Source organism: Diabrotica undecimpunctata, chromosome 2 (assembly GCF_040954645.1).
Source record: "Diabrotica undecimpunctata isolate CICGRU chromosome 2, icDiaUnde3, whole genome shotgun sequence".
NCBI classification, from domain to species: Eukaryota; Metazoa; Arthropoda; class Insecta; order Coleoptera; family Chrysomelidae; genus Diabrotica; species Diabrotica undecimpunctata.
Genome location: NC_092804.1, coordinates 61052237 through 61066382, shown reverse-complemented (window position 1 = coordinate 61066382; position 14146 = coordinate 61052237). Strand labels below are relative to the sequence as shown.

At 31.6% G+C, this 14146-nt stretch overlaps 1 protein-coding gene across 2 annotated transcripts in view; it reads left to right on the top strand.

Annotated features, from left to right (window-relative positions):
- LOC140434624 (uncharacterized) overlaps nt 1-11075 on the top strand; it is a 137791-nt gene extending 126716 nt beyond the window's left edge. For both annotated transcript variants that reach the window (XM_072523018.1, XM_072523019.1), the window contains exons 5-6: nt 5540-6003; nt 10831-11075. In XM_072523018.1, coding sequence (XP_072379119.1) covers nt 5540-6003; nt 10831-11057 — 691 coding nt within the window. In that variant the 3' untranslated portion in view covers nt 11058-11075. The remainder of the gene's footprint in view (nt 1-5539; nt 6004-10830) is intronic.
- The last annotated feature ends 3071 nt before the right edge of the window (nt 11076-14146 follow it).

Below are 14146 nucleotides of genomic sequence, written 5' to 3'. Positions count from 1 at the left end.
CGGTCTCAGCGAATCCAATTTCTTCTTCATCTTTTCCATTTATTTTCAACTAATATTCAATAAAAATAAGTTTTTGGTCACCTATTTCTGATTTTTAATAGTACTGCACACTTTAATTATCATCATCTTGTAATTTCAATTTGACATGCTATCTCACTGTTGCTTTTAGCCATCGATATAGCGGAGCTTTTTTTTTCTAATGTTTAACCGTTTATTATCGTCATATAGCGAAGCACCTGTAGATACTTCGCGGAGAACTCGGTGCAGTTTGGGAAACGCTGCATTAGAGCACCTACTTGTCTATCTGCATTTGTCTCCTCTCTATGGTTTTATTTCTAAGATCATCTTTCTTATTATGCCTCTGATTATCTTACTTAAAAGAATAAACATAGTAATAGAAGCAATCGTATAATATTAGAAGATACAATTTTTCTTAAATAGACGCACACACTAAATGATGTATCCAAAAACAGGTTTAGTTTTGCTAAAGGCATATGATTTTTTTAGTATTATGGCGGCGCTATCAAATCCGTCATCTCTATCTTGTCTAAAAATATTAAAATTACTAATAGCACAATTATATTCCTTTTTTAATAAAGTTTCGCATAAAATAGCTAAAGAAATATTTTTGTCAAACATAAATTTTTGTATGCTTCACTTATTATGAATTATTACAGATCTAGTATCATACTGTAAAACTACGAAAATTGCAATATAAAACTTTGGTTTACATCTATGTTAACTGATTCTAACACATTTTTATCTGGTGAGAATTAAAGTATTTTTATAAAATATTTTTATTTATGTGTAACACAAAATCCATCATTTCTTGATTTATATTTTGTGTCCCTTCAGACTGACATCTATATATTAGTATATTTTTAAATTGTCCAAATTCTACTGCAGTTGATGACCTTTTAATTAGAATAATTTTTGTATGTTCTCCTGAGCATCCTATCTGTTGTTAGTTATTATTTTTAATACGTTGTTTTTTATTTATGACTGCTGTATAGTATGGACTATCTCGCTTATTTTTGGCTACCTTGCGTAGCTGTTTTCATGTTTTCTTAAGCTTCTAGGTATGAAATGTCTTCAGTTACCATAATTTTTTTAACGGATTTTTGCTTTGATTACTGAAGTTTTTTCTATGATTTGATATGCGATTTTTGCCACATGTTTTCCTTTACGTTGGTTGCATATATGGCCAAATCTCAGACATTTCTTACATTGGACGAACCGTGGAATATCAATTTCTACATCCTAAATAAGTTTTTTTATATTTGTCTCAGAAGGTTATTTGTCCTTTAAATTTAACAATAACTGAAAATGTAGGGATTTCTTCTTCCCCATTTTTTCTTTTCATTCTTTGAACACTTACAATTTTAGTTTTAATGGTCTACCTTAATTCCGATTTCGATAAGCCAATATCAAATCCTCTTTCGTCTATCAAATCGTATCCTTTTTCTTTTAACTTTTCTGATTTTAATATTAAATAGCGCGACAGCAAGAATCTAATTTAATTTTGATTTTGTATATATCTAAAACATTCATATTTCTAATATTTTGTTTCAATTTCTGGGACAGCATTTAATGTCAACCTTACTGTTTCAATTCTATGAAGTTTACCAATATTACAAGTACCTACAGTATTCTGTACGAAGACATAATATAAACCAGCATCTGATAAAGAATAACAATTGATCGGCCTTTTGAAAAAATAATATTTGGCAACAATACTGTCACAAGTCGAAATTCAGTGTTTTTTTTTATTTTTGTTGCATTAAATGGGTAGTTTGTTAAACTTTCGTTATCATCACTGTCGAAAAGATATTGGGTCATATAAGCGCTAGATTGCGACTTATGTCTATTATATCCATAACTATTTTTGTAGAACTTTATTTAGCAACTGTGTAACAACTCACTTATGACAGTGTTGCAGTAATATTTAGATATATATTTTTTTCCAAATTAAGTGTGCTATACTACTATTATTTAGTAATAGAAGAAGGTCTTGACAATAACACTGTCACATTATTCTTAAAGCCTCGTTGTGTATGTTTTCTGCTTGTAAAAAATGTGTTTTTTGTGAATTTATCGTAGAAAAATTACTGATAGATCACAATACATCTATCGAGATAGCTGTCAGAAAATAGGTGACATCTATAGAGATTATAAAACAATTTGTATAAAAGAAAATAAATGTTATTGGAATGTCACCATGTTCTCACGAATTTTTAGAAATAAATTTAATATCTCATTTTTCCATCCTAAGAGTGATCAGATCCATAACAATATATTAAAAGAAAAAAGAATACCAAACAACTAGAAGGAATCCGTAACCATTAGCCTACACAAGAAAGGGGATAAAGTAGATATAAAAAACTACCATCCTATAACACTCCTCAATGTAATGTATAAACTCCTAACAAAAATTTTAACCAATAGATTGACGATAAAACTCGATGGATACCAGTCGAAAGAACAAGCTGGTTTTAAAAAGGGATTCAGCATAAGTGACCATTTACTAAGTATGAAAATACTTATAGAACGAGCAAATGAATACCACATTCCTCTATATATAGCGTTCATAGATTTCGAAAAGGCTTTTGATAGTGTCGAACATTGGGCATGAAAAGTTCTTTGATTAACGGCTTAACGGCAGAATTGACCGCAGATATACGGAACTAATAGCCAATATATATAAGGAAGCCAAAACAACAATTAAAGTATATGAAGAAACAAAATCAATACAAATATATAGAGGCGTGAGACAGGGTGACACAATATTACCGAAACTTTTTAATCAGGCTCTGGAAGATATTTTTAAAAGATTAGAATGGGAAGAAAAAGGTATAAAAATTTGTAGACAATGCTTGAACCATCTAAGTTACGCTGATGATATCGCATTGATAACCGACAAAAAAGAAGAATTATTTGAAATGATGAAAGAACTGGGCGTAGAAGCTGGAAAGATAGGCCTTAATATGAATTACGGCAAAACCAAAATAATAACAAATACAGATGAAGATATCACAATGAGGATCGGACAAGATGAAATAAAACAAGTTCAGGATTATATATATCTGGGTCAAACTATAAAACTTAACAAAGAAAACCAAACAGCAGAGATAAAAAGATGAGTTAGACTGGCATGAGCGGCATTTGACAAACTAAGCTACATTCTTAAAAACAAAAGATATCCACAGCATCTTAAGACCAAAGTATACAATCAATGCGTACTCCCTGTTCTCACTTATGGTTCCCACACGTGGACATTTACAAAAGCAAACATGGAAAAAATCATAATAATCTAAAGAGCAATGGAAAGATAAATGTTGCACATAAGACTAATGGATAAAAAGAGAAACGAGTGGATAAGAGAGAAAACAGAAGTGAGGGATGTTAGACAAGAAGTTGCAAAATTCTTATAAGTTGGAGAATGTGGGAATATAAACGAAGTAGATAAAGGCTCCAAATGAGATGAGCAGATGATATCAAGAAGCACGTGGGCTCTAGGTGGATGACTATAGCGACAGACAAAGAAGAATGGAAAAGGATTGGGGAGAGTATAAAAATGCAAAGAGTAAGGTCCATTTAAAGGAAAAAAATATGTCACGAATTAAGACAGATAAAGATGAGCAAAGAAGGGAAGCATGTGAGTGTACTGTCTCTTTTGATTTATAGGCAGTACTCCAGACACCTTGTGGGGACATCAACTCCTTTTACTATAAATCAAAGTTAAGTACGTATAATTTTACTATATTTGACTTAGGATAATTAAATGGTTTCTGCTACGTTTGACATGAAGGAGAAGGTAACCGTGGATCTAACGATATAGGATCATGTTTATAAAAATTTCTTAAAAATGAATGCCTTCCTGTTGTGTTATACTGCGACAATTGCTATGGTCAAAACAAAAACAAATTTATAAACTAATTACTTATTTATACAGTAAGCAGACTCAATATTCCTTCGAACACTTTAAAGTTTTTGGTTGTTGGTCATACGCAAAATGAAGGGGACAACATGCACTCGTTCATTGAAAAACAGAAGAAACATCTGCTAAGATCTGGTCCCATTTACACTCCTTCGCAGTAGATTCTTGTAAATTCTTTTGCAAAAAAACTGGTACATGCAAAATTATAGAAATGAACTTTACAGATTTTTTTGATATAAAACATTTGAAGCAGAAACTGGGAACGAATTTTGTTTTAAATTCTTTTTGTTTAAAAAGTTTTGTGGTCCGCTATTTTAACATTAAAAGTATTTAAAGATGAACTGTTTACCGTGTATTATAAAACTTCTTACAGTGATAGCAACTTTAAAAAAAATTTAAATTCGGAAAATAAACAGCAGAAATTCCATTTACTTAACTCATAATAATATTGAATTAAAACAGATCTATAACGCACCACTGAAACTTGCCCAAAATAAATTAGATGCGTTGAGCTTTTTATGCAACAAAAATCGATGACTTGACATCACTTTTATCGATCTTTACAATGCAAAATAGACCCTACTCTCAAATTGTACAAGAGAAACATGCAACATTCATCAAAGAAAGGCATGCAAAACCAGTAGTTAGGCATGAAAAACCAGTAGTTAGTTTAAAATTAATGTTAAAAATCTAAATAGGTAGATATTTCTTACGAATATTATTTTGTAATAGATCAAAAGCAATTTTGCTTTATGTTCTTATGCAATTACTTTTATGTGGTATATTTTTTTATTAAATGTATTAAAATGTATTAATAATTATTGTAATCTATCACAATTTTCATGTTGAACCTATTTCTAACTACTATGATCAGCGACAGTGGTATATTGCTATAATCCATATTTGGGTTTTCAGCAACAGAGACACATTTGTTAATAATTAATATGTTAGTTTTAAATTTCTACAATATAGAATACTAATTGATAAAAAAATCTAACTTAATCTTATTAAAGTAAAAATAACAACAAGTAACAACAATAACAACAAATATCATTCAATTTATAGAAATAATCGAATGTTAAATAGTAGTAAGGATAATCTTCATACCCGATTTACTCAAAATGGCAACTTTTGACTTATGACAGTGTTGTTGAGGTACGATATATCTCTTTCAATATTAATTTATTTGTGTTAATTATCTGTGTCTACCTGATTAATCAAACGTGATCTTTTGTTAATACTTTCCTAGTATGTACCCAATTGTTCCTGTACAGTACTGATCTATATTTTTTTTTCTCTATCTGGTGGATCACTTTTAATACTTTAACAAATTTTTTTAAAGAAGCCGATTAACAAAAGCTTTTTATAAATACCTTATATAAGCTTGTTCGGTATACAAATTCACCTAAATCACTTGAAAGACCGTACTCGAATAATAATTAACTGAAATTTAACTATTAAATAATCTGCATAGAATTATTAAAAACTAATAGGACAACTTTTAATTATAAAGTTTAACTTTGACAGTTATTTGTCAGTTAAAAATTAAAAGGTATTTACGTAACTTTCACTAATATAAGTTTGTTTTATTACTATTTATAGCCCTAATTCTGGAGACTGCACTATTCCCGGTTCTGAGCCGTATGCAGACAGAACAGATTCTATGATAATATCAACTTCATCGAGTGAAAGCCAACCTTGGAGCACATTTCAGAATTTAAGACCTAAAGAAGATCTTCCTGTCAACATAGGCCCATCCAAACTTCCTTTTAGTCCATCTAGGGTACCGTTTACATCCTCCAATTTCCCTTCAACTTACCCCTGGAGCTTTTCTTCTAGTGTTCCTACTGGTAGAAGTTTTTCGTCAAGTACAAACGATTTTTTAGGATCTAGGACTCGTCCAGGTTCATACGGAAGGGCAAGTTGGAGTGATTCAAATTCAGCATTAACCGGAAATACATTACAAATGTTCCCAGAGTCCTCTTCAACGAGGTCTAGCATACCAACAAGACCTGATTGGCAATCGAGTTCAGGTTGGAGTGCAAGACAATCAACTACGACTCCGAGTAAGTTTTGAATATTGTTTTAAAGCTGTTTTCTTGGCATTTTAAAGTAATTAATATTTAAATGGGAATAAGCCACAATTAAAGGTCAAAGTACGTTTATTGACGTTTCAATTTCCACTTCGGAAATCGTTCTCAAAATACAAACATTGTTTTAAGTTTTGAATATACTTTTATATTCAGTTTATAAACACATTATAATTTGAAAATGGATTTAAACAATCAACTATCAATCTTGTTTTTAAATATGTTATTATTTTAAATATAATATTATTTTTTTCTTTTTAACAATTGAACAACTAGATGTACTAAAATAGATAAATTATAGGAAAAAGTTTTTGCTTAAAATTCTAAATGGTTTTAATGTTTTATCCAGTTATTTGCTATTAGACAAGGCACAAAGCTCGGATTCGTTCGGAAAAATATTCCCATGGAATTTTTTTACATAATCTGTTTCATTAGATAGCCCAAATAAGGTTTAAAAAAGTTGCCCAGACAAAAAGTTGTTTAAATTTTTTTAAACAACTTTGTTTAAACAAATTGTAACAATCAACTTTTTCTCCACGACATTTTTTTTTAAATTGTTGGATCATTGTTAAGAAAATAGGTCTTTTGTATTTCTTCTGTAAACTTGATTATTTTTGAGTTATAAACAATATAAAACTGAAAAAAACCCTTTATTACGATTTTCAAGGCTCTAAAACACAAGTAAAAAGTATTATTAATTCGCCAAGAACCTAAATTCAAGCTCAAACCTCGGTTTATCTTTTTCCGATAAGTATTTTAGGCTTATTTCATTTTAAAATATTGTTTTTTAATCGTATATCATAAGAGAGAAAATTTTGCCGACAATATTTTTGACTGGTATGTTGTTGATGTATGAAGTTTGTTGCCTGGCAATTTTCGCTAATTAAATTAAAGGGGACTGACAGTTAAATTACAAGACGTCAGTCGAGTGATTTTATCAAAATTTCATAAGCGAAAATTGCCAAAAGGCAACAAACTTAAAAAAAAACAGAAGAAAGTTTTGCCAGTAAATAGATTTCTCTCGAATGATATTCGACAAAACTATTTCACGAGACAATTAATGCACCATATCAACGAAACATAATCTTTATTATTTATTTGTTAACAATTTGAAATGTGCAATTATTATAAGTTATAGTAGTTTGCCCATTCTTTTCGACCAAATCATGATTTTGTGTATTATTGACCTGTAGCATTTGGGAACTCGAAGGTCCAGCTTTATTTGTTGTTCTGAGATTTTCAATCAACTTCTGGTAGTGACTGGAATCCAGCTGCAGATATTGTTTTAGAGAGCTTGCATTTGAGTGCCTCGTTAATTTAATTAACTCCTGTTCAGAAACACCTTACTTGAACAAGGCTGACAGCTGAAGATCGATGAGAATGGTTTGTTATTTTTAGTTTTTTTGTGTCTATTCCAATTTATTCAGCTGACATTTTTGTCCACTTAGATACGGTGTTGATGCTAAGTGGACAGTTTTTGAACCAAGATCCATCCTTCCAGATGGGGTTAACGGTAAGAAAGAGTCTGTCTGATAAAATCTTTGGTCCCCTTTTTCCATTAATTTAAAAAATAATCTAACTGGGCATACATTTTGGTTTAATGAATTTCTTACCAGCCATTTGCTGCTTGCCAAACTTTTCGAACCGCCTTGATTTGTTTTGGAAAAAATACTGTTGTATTCAATTCGGCCCGGAAATTTTCCCATATCATCAAATTCCTTCTGGAAAAAGTGAATCTTGCAGTTTACGGCCTCATTGCCTCTCTAAGCAAGTTCAAATGAGCAAAGGTGAAAAAACTTTTTTTTTTCTATTAAGGTTTTCTTTTTTCTTGAACACTTTGAAGCTGGCTCCGCTGGATATCTCTAGCCAATATTGCACATTTGAAAGATATACCTGTGAAAGGGTCGACTCTTTTACAGACGTTTACGTTTACAGACGACTCTTTATAGCCTTCGCCATTGCCTTTTTTATGTCAGAGGCATAATCTTCTAGAATTTTTGTTAGTTCCGTTATGGTAGTAGTTCATCTTTCAAGCGTAAAATTTCTTACCCATAGGAACTTCGAAATTGGGTCCAAATAGAATTTCCGGACGATTTCTTTACCTGACTGGTATCCGTATCTTGATTTTTTGTCTGGATTTATTAGATCTGTCCAAAATTGATTACGCCTCAATGACGTTTGTCAAACTGACAACAATAGAATTACCAGACACCTTCGTGACGGATCTTTCCTAATTTTGTCGCTAAGAAGTCACGGACCGGAAGGAGTTTTGTCAGTAGGAAACGTGGCGTTGCTACTAGTCTAGTGAAATAGTCGTTAATAAAGCATTTATGACAGGACGGGAGCTCGGGCTGCAGGCTGTGTATAAGAGAGAAAAATAAGATTTATGGCACTAGTTATTGCTGGTTGATGCAACCCAACTCCAAAAAAGATTAACTTTAGAGAAAACTTACAACAGACTTTTTTTGTTCTTAATGATTCAACAAATCTAAAAAAATTACCCGGGCCGAAAAAAATTTATTGTCAAAATTTGTATAAGAAAAAAATGTTTACAAACAAATTTGAACAACTTTTCGCCTGGGCGACCTCTTAAATTTTATTTTGGGGTATCTCATGAAAGTGATTATGCAAAAAAATCACATGGGAATATTTTTCCAAACGAACCTGAGCTTTTCGCCTTGCCTAAATAGAATTCGCTTAATTTCACTAAGGTAATCTCTAATATTTTGTTACTTAAGATATATTTGCATAGATTTCTTTGGCTATTTAAATATGAGTTTGGTTTATATTGCCAAAAAAAAAGCGAAAAATAAAAATTGCAGTTGGTACCTTTCTCAAATAAAACGAAAACATTTTTTCTCGTGGAATCGGTTTGATTTCATCGTTTAAATATTAAACAATAAGTTGTTTTTTTTATAAAATACCATAATTAAAACAAATTCTGGTTTATAGATTAAAGAGTTATTGAAGACTTTACCAAAATATGTTCATATGAAGCTTGCAATTCAATTTTTTTTCAACTTTTGTAGGTCATTTAAAAATTTCTTGATACAATGAAAAATAAGTTGGGTTTATCATTTTGAATGAAGAAATTTAACGAAAAAAAGTCGATTTTTTTCTCGAGGCATTTCTTTCTAATGGGCCGGGTTTATCGACCACGTGACCTTCCCATTGGTCATTTGGGTCACGTGGTCGATAAACCCGGCCCATTAGAAAGAGATGCCTCGAGAAAAAAATCGACTTTTTTTCATCAAATTTGTTCATTTTAGTAAACACCGATTAAATTAATATATAAAATAATATTTTCGGCGATAAAAAATTTGTTTCAAAATGAGCTTAACTTTTGCCACTTTTTATTTATGACGTAATTATATTTTCTGCACAAATACCCTTTATTTTGAACATTAAAAAATGTATCTTAACGTATACTCTCTTATTTTGGCATCAAAGGGTGCCAGACCTAGACTTTTCCTAATAATCTCATTCTTTAATTTTATCCAATTTTGTCCCTCTACTCATCCATTTCTTCTTAGCCTTCTATCGTCTATTTTTAGACATAGGATTCTCCCAACTACTTTCATCGATCTCTATCTTGAGCAAAATACTTCAAATTTGTTCCAACTGTTCTTTTTATGTCATCTGCCCATACCATCTATGGTCCTTCTTTGGTTGTCTACCTTTGTAAGGTCGCGAATGTTGTATTGTATTTCATCCATTTAAGTATTCTAATTTCCGCCGCATGCATTCGTTGTTACTCTTCTCTTTAATTGCTCAAAAGTCAGCTCCATGCCTCATAGATGATCTTAGGGCAGTTTTATAGAATTTTTATTTCAGTTCCATTGGAATATTTCTGTCAAACACACCACTCGCTTCCTTCCACTTTATCCATCTTACCCTAACCTGCACTGAACTATTACTTTTTACAATAGGTTTACCATCTAAAGATATCATTTTTATTTGTAGGGGTTAAATGAACATTTCAAATATTCTGTTGTCTTTCTAAGTTTGAAAACTTTTTCTTAAACAGCTTGCCTCCATGGTTCCAATTTTTTTCTAAATCTCTTTCAGTATGCCCTACTAATACTACATCATCAGAAACATTAAACAACAGGCAATTTTATCCTGTAGTTTTCCCGATATAGTTAAATGAGCATAAATAAGGAGTAAGCACTGAGCCCTGATGCCATCCTACTTTGAAATGATTTTTGTTTTTGCCCTGAATAGACCTTTTTTCTCATCTTTTAACACTAAAAATTTGGTTGATGTGGTGCTACCCAATATTTTGGTATTGTTTCGCTCTTTATTTCCTCCAGCACAACGAACTGATGTTGTTGGCTTACAGTCTCACTAACTAGAAATAATTTATTTAAGGGTGATTTTATTCACTTTTGTATGTGATAAGTTGACATTCTCTTAACAATCGCCATATCGAATGCTATTGGTAATTATAGCATATCATCTCCCGCTTGATTTCTAGTTCCAAACCATAGTCATTGATATATTGCTTTATATTCGTTCTTAAATTAAATTCACCTCCTATGATGACTTTCTTCTCTGATGGAATATCTATATCTACTTCCTTAATGAAATTGATTATAGAAAGCTTTTTTTCTATCTCATCTATCCAAACTTGAAGATCATATAGTATCAACATTAAATACTTGTTTATTATTGTAAATTAATACCGTAATTTAATACACTTCGTGAATTTAAGTTTTGTATGCAAATTCTATTTATATACATTTTCATTTTATAACATTTAATATTGTAACTTCAATTTAATTTAGAAATGTTATATTGTAGGTATATCGGGAAGTACAAGAGATCCATTAAGAAGTTTCTCACCGTCTTGGAGTACTCAAGAATCAACATCCGAAACGTGGTATCCTGCTGCAGGAAACCAGATCAACAATGAAGTTGACGAACCCAACCAACTTGGTTTACAGAAACCTAAAAATTCTGCTGGAGTTTTACAATCTGTGGGTTTATTATTGTTAGTTTTAGCAGTTGCCTTAGTGACCATTACTTAAATATATTTTTTTATTATTGTTTATTTTATTTCTTAAAATGTAATTGATTTAAGTGTTTTTGAAATTTGGTATAACTAATATTAATATTAATACGAAAGAAACATTAATACAATTGGTAGTTTTTAATTGAATTTTTAATAAATTAACTTTGCAATCTTCCTAATTTAAATACAAAGATAAATAAAGTACATACCAAAAAGTGCCTTTAACTAGAATTTGCACAATTATTAGTTTAAAAAGATTTCAAATAATTCTATTTAATTCTGGAAAGTAAATCTTAGTTTTAAGATTTCCTAATAATTCGATTAAACTTCCACTAAATATAAATTCGAAATAGTCATTAAAAAGACCTTTATTTAGGTTTTTTAAGTGTAATCGCTCGTTTGGTATGAATCTATGGAGTGAGTTACATCGACCCGCAAGCCCCCATCTGTTGCCATATTGCTTATCTATAGGTCGATCCGGTACACCAGCATATTCTAGACAAAGTAGCAGATTCATTAAGAATTTTAAACTACTACGTTAGCCTTTGGTTTTCTGTTCTGGGTCTGAACCATCGATCACTAGATTATTTACAATGAAGTGAATGCGATTGGTTCACCTTGCTCGATATGATATATGACCGGCATTTTGAGAATATCTTTTAATATTCTATGTAACACGCAATGAGATCAATAGTGACGTATATGATACTCTTATTTGAGATTAGGATGCTTGCTTTCTTGGTATATTTTTAATATAGGTATAGATTATGTACTCTCCAAACAAGAATCTGACACAAAAATCATACAATGGATGTTATTCACAAGCCTTAGCAATCTAATATATAAGATACAAGAAGACACAAGAAGACGACATCAGTTCACGAAATACAACAGAAAACAAGAATGGATAACACAAGAGATTATGGACCTCATGGATGTAAGACGAAACATAAAACAAACCCAATAGAATACAAACGAGTCAATAAAATCATAAGAAAAAAGTGCAGAGAAGCTAAAGAAAGCTGGATGTCAAACAAATCCCTTGAAATTGAACATCTTCAGAAAAGATGCGACACCTTTAATGTCCCTAAAAAAGTTACAGAAATAGATACAGAAGGTAGACATAGGCAGACACAGAAAGGGACAAGAAACAATATTAAGAAATAATAATAACGAGATAATGAACGACATAAATTTAGAAACAGTAAGCGAATACATCTACCTGGGACAGATAATGAAAATTAACAAAGAAAATCAAACTGCCGAAATTACCAGAAGAATAAGGTTAGCGTGGGCAGGATTTGGAAAACTAAGTTAGATCTTGAAAAGCACTAAAATAGAACAGTATTTGAAAACCAGAATTTACGATCAGTGTATCCTCCCTATACACATGTATGGTTCACAGACGTGGACACTCACCAAGTCCAATATGGATAAAATAGTAAATACACAAAGAGCGATGGAAAGATCAATGCTCGGGGTGAGACTTATAGACAAAAAAACAAACAAATGGATAATAAGCAAAACCAAAGTAAAAGACGCAGGAGAACATGCTGCCAAATTAAAATGCAGCTTCGCAGGACCCAATGCCCGTCTGAAGGATAAGAGATGGAACCACGAAATACAACAGTGGAGGCCATGGTTAGGAAAGAGAAGCAGAGGAAGACCACAAATTAGATGGGCTGATGACATTAAGAAGATCGGAGCACACAACTGGAAGCAAGTGGCGCAAAATAGAAGACACTGGATTGATTTAAGGGAGGTCTATGTCTAAAGTTGGATTACTTAAGGCTGAAGAAGAAGAAGAATAACGAGATAATTATAGGTACAAAAGACAAACTTCAGAATAGGAATATATTCAGGAAAGGAATGTATTCAGGAAAGAATACATTCATATACTTTTTGACGATGATAAACCTTGTTCTCCACTATCCACGGATGATCGAATAAATGAAAAAGGTACAAAAATAACAAAAGTTATTTATGCAGTTAAAGCTCAGAAGACCGGAACAGCCATCGGTCCAGACAATATCGATGTCAATCAAAATACTTAAATTAATTGCAGTCAACAAAAGTAAAATCCTCAAATTAATAACAGCACTATTTAATAAGATATATGATACAGATAAAATACCATCATACTGGCTAAAACCAACATACGTAACATTGCCAAAAAAATCCAATGCCTCACACTGCGGTGACTATCGAATATTAAGCATGATGTCTCACGTCCTTAAAACTTTTCTCAAAATCATTCATACACGAATTTACAAGAAGTGTGAGTTTCAGATGAGTGATTTAATTCGGATTTCGAAATGGATTGTGGAGACGATAAGCTCTTTTTGCCTTAAATCTGTTAACACAACGATGCAGAGACATGGATGTAGATGTCTATGCCTGTTTTATTGGTTATCGAAAAGCGTTTAACCGCGTTAACCATCAAAACATGATTGAAATTATGAGAACAACTGGAATTGGCGAACAAGACTTTCGAATTATCTCTGAACTATATTGGCACCAAACAGCAACAATTAAAATAGAGCACACAACATGCGAAGATATACGAATCCGACGAGGAGTGCGACAAGGTTGCGTCTTATTACCGATATTATTTAATCTGTTTTCGGAATCTATATTCAATAAAGCATTAGACGAAGTTCAAGGTGGAATCAAGATTAACGGAACCAGCATAGACAACATCAGGTACGCTGATGATACCGTTCTAATAGCAAGCAACGCACAAGAACTACAAAATATATTAAATGCGGTAGTTCGACATAGCGAAATGTTTGGTTTACATCTAAATGTTTCCTAAACTAAAATTCTAGTATTTGTAAATACCAACAAACGTGCATTTGTATGTAAGGGACAAATAATAGAATAAGTAACTTCCATAAAATATTTGGGAGTTAATATCAACAGGCAGTGTAACCCTATCAAGAATCGAACAAGCGAGTAAAACACTCATGAACATGAAAACAGTTGTTAAGTTTTCTCTGTTTTGCTGTATGGATGTGAAAGTTGGACAATGGAATCTGAAACAGAAAAAAGAGTAGATGGCTTTGAAATGTATATATTATGGACGGATGCTGAGAATTCCATGGA